Source organism: Sphaeroforma arctica (assembly GCF_001186125.1).
Source record: "Sphaeroforma arctica JP610 unplaced genomic scaffold supercont1.301, whole genome shotgun sequence".
NCBI classification, from domain to species: domain Eukaryota; class Ichthyosporea; order Ichthyophonida; genus Sphaeroforma; species Sphaeroforma arctica.
Genome location: NW_014040257.1, coordinates 21,882 through 26,785, shown reverse-complemented (window position 1 = coordinate 26,785; position 4,904 = coordinate 21,882). Strand labels below are relative to the sequence as shown.

Below are 4,904 nucleotides of genomic sequence, written 5' to 3'. Positions count from 1 at the left end.
TGTGTGTGTGTGTGTGTGTGTGTGTGTGTGTGTGTATGTGTGTGTGTGTATGTATGTATATATATATATATATATATATATGTATGTATATGTATGTATTGTGGGTGGGCGGGTGGGTGTGTATGTGTGTGTGTTGTGTTATGTACTTTCTGCTCATTTATTTGATCTCTCTACGATATATTCAGTCGTATGTACATATAGTGATTTCATTTGGACATGAAATTCCGTACCTATTTTGACTGACGAATCTGCATATTAGTTATCGGGATGTTCTGTTTTTCGTGTTATTATATTTTGAGAAGTGCCAAAGAGTGCCAAAAAAGTAGCGTTTCTAGGATGTTCCTTTTATTCTCATTAAATCACCATTTAACAATACAATATTCTTTTAAGACTCATATACATGTTATTCTCATTAAAAGTCATCATAATCAATTTTAATTTTACAGCAATTACTGTACTACAGTGCCCCAAACATTCTACAGGAAGTTTTTTGAACAGGACTTCAGCAGCACATCAGGTGAGTTTATTATATATATATATATATATATATATCAATCCGAAGTACACCACACTACGTGAGGTTCAATTCCAACGGGCGGAGAAATGTTATGCCCGGAAATGTTCTACATTCTCTGCTACTAAGTGCTCTAAATTAGAAAGCCTGCTTACGTGTCGGCCAGATTCAGTTCCAGTTCAATTTGTTATCGAGCTTAATTGTAGAAGCCATGTGGTGTAATACATTGTGCATTCATATACTTCGAAGCGCAATTGGCACCATCGAAAAATGAATGTTTCAATCGTGATGCTGAGAAGGACGGCAGCGTATGTTTACTGTGCCACCACCAATTCTCTCTTGACCACCAGGTTACCTACTTATCCTCAATTTACATCAAGAAATTGATCTCCTTTTCTGAGCATAAGATTGCATGCATTCTCATCCTTACGCTCTCGCTTTTCTTCCTGTCCTTGATTTGTTCATCGTAAACTCAGCGTTTTTCCAGCCTCCGTTGGATACCATCAGGAATGAGTTCACTTTTCCTGTCGAGGACGCCATCGGTGTCATGGTCTCTGCGGCTTGTTTGTTGTTGTTACGCTTCACACTTCATCACACATTGTTCAAGGTATTGTATAGGTGTATATATATATATACATATATATATATATATATTGGACGCTGGCGAGGTCTTTCTATCGTAGGGATTCCGTATTACATGCATACAATCGAATATAGTTGCCGGCGCTTTAGCATTCGGACCATATAGTTTTGCTAACAAGGCTCTGTTGTTGTTTTTGTGCGCTTCTATTTTCATAATTTGAGAAAATGTTTATCGTACAAAAATCGAACTTTAACATCCCCGGATTTCAAGCTCACCCTGCGTTATGTTTACTTATCCTGACCCAACAAAAAAAGTCTGCTGGCCATAGCATGAAATTGAGAGAAGAAGATGTGAAAAAGGTTCCAGAGAGCTTATGGTCGGTGGTCTTTTACTCATCTGTGTTCTCGTACATGTGCTATCTACTGCACTTCACGGAAAGACACAACTACCTCACGGACATGCATTCGTGGTATACGCCAAGTAAGTCACAGGGGGTTACTTTGACATTTCGCCCTTTGTTGTACATGTAATTGCCACTTATATTCGAAATGGCCTCTGACTATATACCCGAACCGTGTGCTGATAGGCTCGGTGAGCGAATGACTATGCCAAAGTCAATGAGTGCGAAATCATATGCGTATTCCCCGTTTGTATGAAGTTTTATTTGTTTAAATCTTGTATTGATAGGCTCAGTGAGCGAATGCCATTGTAACTAATCTACGTGATTCTACCCTGGTGACTCAGTGACGGATCTAGCACGAAACGAATTGTGGTGGGTTTACATTGTCGAGTTGGGCTACTACTTATCGGCTGTGATCAATGACGGGTATCTCAATACTGAAAAGGTAAGTGAAGTTACAAATTGCATGCTACAGCACTGTGTAATTGCGAGTTGTTCCTTTTTTTTTTAAGATCATATTTAAATTACCTTGCTTTGCTCTTCAGGTTTTTACGGACAAAGTGATGATGGTGATCCATCATGCCGCCACCATCGGATTAATCGTATTCAGTTACAGTCTGGACTTCCTCCCCGCAGGAGTTGTAGTTTTGTATTGTCATGATGCATGCGATATATGGCTTGACAGGTAAGTCGGAAAGCTTCGCTTTACCAGTTCCTTTTCTTTATTGATGGTTTAATGGTTCTTTGACATACATGTTTGGCACTCAACAGGGCATGATTTAATATTCTGCAGTGCGAAAATATTCAACTACTTGGGGAGGAGAGGTTTTGGCTTAACAAAACTATACGAGGCCATATCAAATGGTCTCTTCGTTACCTTTGTGATCAGCTGGTAAGTCACAGTTCAAGAACACGTATCAACATTGTGTACAATCGAAATTTCTGTTTGTACCATGAGGATGTCTTCCGTTCTCTGTTTTTCTTGGCTCGATGCCTTTTTTTAATATCTCAAGTGTGTTTGCTGATATTGAATTGCATGAACCACTATTATCTATCTGCTCATCTTCTATGCCGGCCCTACATTATCGGGTTTCCACTTTATCATTCTTATACAGGGTATACTTTCGATTGTATTTATTCGGGGTGAAGACTCTATACGGCACAGGATATGTGTACTATACGGACGTGGACCCTCCTCATCTTTATCTTACGTTTAACCTCCTGCTACATGTGCTACTCGTACTGCACTATATATGGTTCGCCCTAATCCTCAAGGTGGTAATCAAGGTAAGCTGGTTGTCTAGGTACACCTTTTGTTCGTCGATCTCCAATCGCCAATCCCGTCTATTCAACTGCGAGCCTCTAGAGCGTTGTGCATTTTTAGATTCATGAACTATTGTATGTGGTTTAAATACATCTGTACCATATCTATAGGTGATACAGGGTGAGGATAAGGAGGATATCAGAGAAAAGGAAATAAGGGAAAGAAAAATGAAAGAGAAACGACTTAAGAATCCAATTAGGCGGAAATCGAGCTTAGCCCAAGTATACCTGGATAACACTTTAGCGACCGATGCGTAAGTGTTATGCAATTCGTGGTTTCTGAATGTTCCTCGATATTTTAAGTAGGATGCTCAACGGTTTTACTTCTCCAGATGAAACCTCTGAATGACGTGATGTGTACAGTGTCGCTTCGGTCCCGATGTGTGTTTTCTTCATTTGTGAACACTTCACTCAAAAATTACGAGTTACCTAACACCGGAGAAAAATTATTTGAGCCATATAGATATTGTGTGTAATTTAATGTCTCGAGGCAATAGAGAGAAACGTCTCTCCACATTCTTGAACTAGTACAAGTCTCGCTTACTTTGATATGTTTGTATCACACAGACCCGATGGAGACGACAAGAAAATATTATAAATTGAAAAATATGAATATGAATTCAGAGACGAAACAGATACGGTGCATCGTTCGGTAAAATAGATAATCACATAATATAAATCGTGGGAATGGTAAATTTTTTTAGAATATCACTAATATGCACAAAGGATATCATCTTTACGTAATATGACGAGCAAGCCCACCGTGTGAATTGTTACGGTATGATCATGAGTCGACTGAACAAATGTATTGAGACTGCATGTTGTCAATCAAAGACTAGTATGGGAATAGCATGTATGCACGCCTTTTTGTAGCACGTTGGTATGAACCAATCATTTGTCGTGGCAAACCCCAGAACAATATTCAATACCACATCTACAATTTCCAATCAATGTTTTAGTTGTCGAAATCTAGTTGTTCATATCCAAAATTAAAATAGCTTCCTGTATATTTAAAAAGCATCTACTCTGAAGGCGAGCCGGTTGTTGTAGTTATGCTGATTTGTCTAATCGTATAGGAAAAGTCCGTATTTCTTTTACTTGGGGAGCTTTTTAGCAGTTATACTTCAATAGTGAGATTTTCTGGCAAGTTTTGTAAGTCAAGCGACATGAAGACGGGTAGCTTCACAGGCTTCTCATTCAGTGCCTGCAGATGCCGCACGACATCGTCTACGGTATTGAGTGAATTCAAGTTGGCGTTGGCAATATGCAGGCGATGGAACGAAGATCGGCAAAGTCGCAGCATCTGTCAATTGCATAAAAATGATAATGCTGCATAAATTCTCAACGAATATCATCACGTATCATGGAGTACGCCCTCTGCTTTTCCCATAAAAAAAAAATTTGACATCTCAAAATGAAATCTGAAATCTATCATAAACGAGACGCGTAATAAGAGCAGCGATACTGACAATTATTGGACACCACGCGTATGTCTATGTGAATTTAGCATATATTCAGAATAAAATTTAGCACTACACTCGCATACCCTCGCTTTCATGACCAAAGACGTGAACCTCAATTCTCTCCATTTTGTCTCATCCTGCAACTCCATATTTTGTTTAACAAAATTTTGAACAGTCGTTTCAATCCTGGCTGATGTCAAATTAGCATCGTCACTTCGACCTGATGGTGCTATAATAGACAATTGAAGTGGGGTGAAAGCAGTTGAGCGTTATCCCATACGCACTTTCCATAAGGGAAGATAACTTGATATTTATATCCAGAATTCCTGTCTCGAAAAGATACACTCCCATATAGATATAGTCTACTTATACTCAATCAACAGATGCCAATCTACAGGACTATCTCTAAACAATATTCACCAAGATAATAATATATACGTATGCCTCAGAAACACATATCCGTACTCTGGCACCGCACAACTCACACCTATATATATACATATACATATATACATACATATATATATAAATGAAATTAAAAATAAAAATAAATATATTTAAATATATATGTATATATATACACATACATATTTATAAATAAATATATATTTATATAAATAA

At 38.1% G+C, this 4,904-nt stretch overlaps 2 protein-coding genes across 2 annotated transcripts in view; one reads left to right on the top strand and one right to left on the bottom strand.

The window, feature by feature from the left end:
* The window catches only part of SARC_04977 (hypothetical protein), a 5,034-nt gene extending 1,403 nt beyond the window's left edge, over positions 1-3,631 (top strand). Inside the window, exons 2-10 of the mRNA XM_014301162.1 lie at positions 447-517; positions 991-1,121; positions 1,412-1,577; positions 1,842-1,942; positions 2,043-2,182; positions 2,291-2,389; positions 2,613-2,784; positions 2,932-3,074; positions 3,388-3,631. Of these exons, the coding sequence (XP_014156637.1) occupies positions 447-517; positions 991-1,121; positions 1,412-1,577; positions 1,842-1,942; positions 2,043-2,182; positions 2,291-2,389; positions 2,613-2,784; positions 2,932-3,074; positions 3,388-3,418 (1,054 nt within the window). The 3' untranslated portion in view covers positions 3,419-3,631. The remainder of the gene's footprint in view (positions 1-446; positions 518-990; positions 1,122-1,411; positions 1,578-1,841; positions 1,943-2,042; positions 2,183-2,290; positions 2,390-2,612; positions 2,785-2,931; positions 3,075-3,387) is intronic.
* A 306-nt stretch (positions 3,632-3,937) lies between these two features.
* SARC_04976 (hypothetical protein) lies at positions 3,938-4,432 on the bottom strand (the record flags this gene model as incomplete). Its single annotated transcript, XM_014301161.1, has 2 exons — positions 3,938-4,123; positions 4,367-4,432. 2 exons carry the CDS (start codon positions 4,430-4,432, stop codon positions 3,938-3,940), a joined length of 252 nt encoding a protein of 83 aa, XP_014156636.1.
* Between the last annotated feature and the right edge of the window lie 472 nt (positions 4,433-4,904).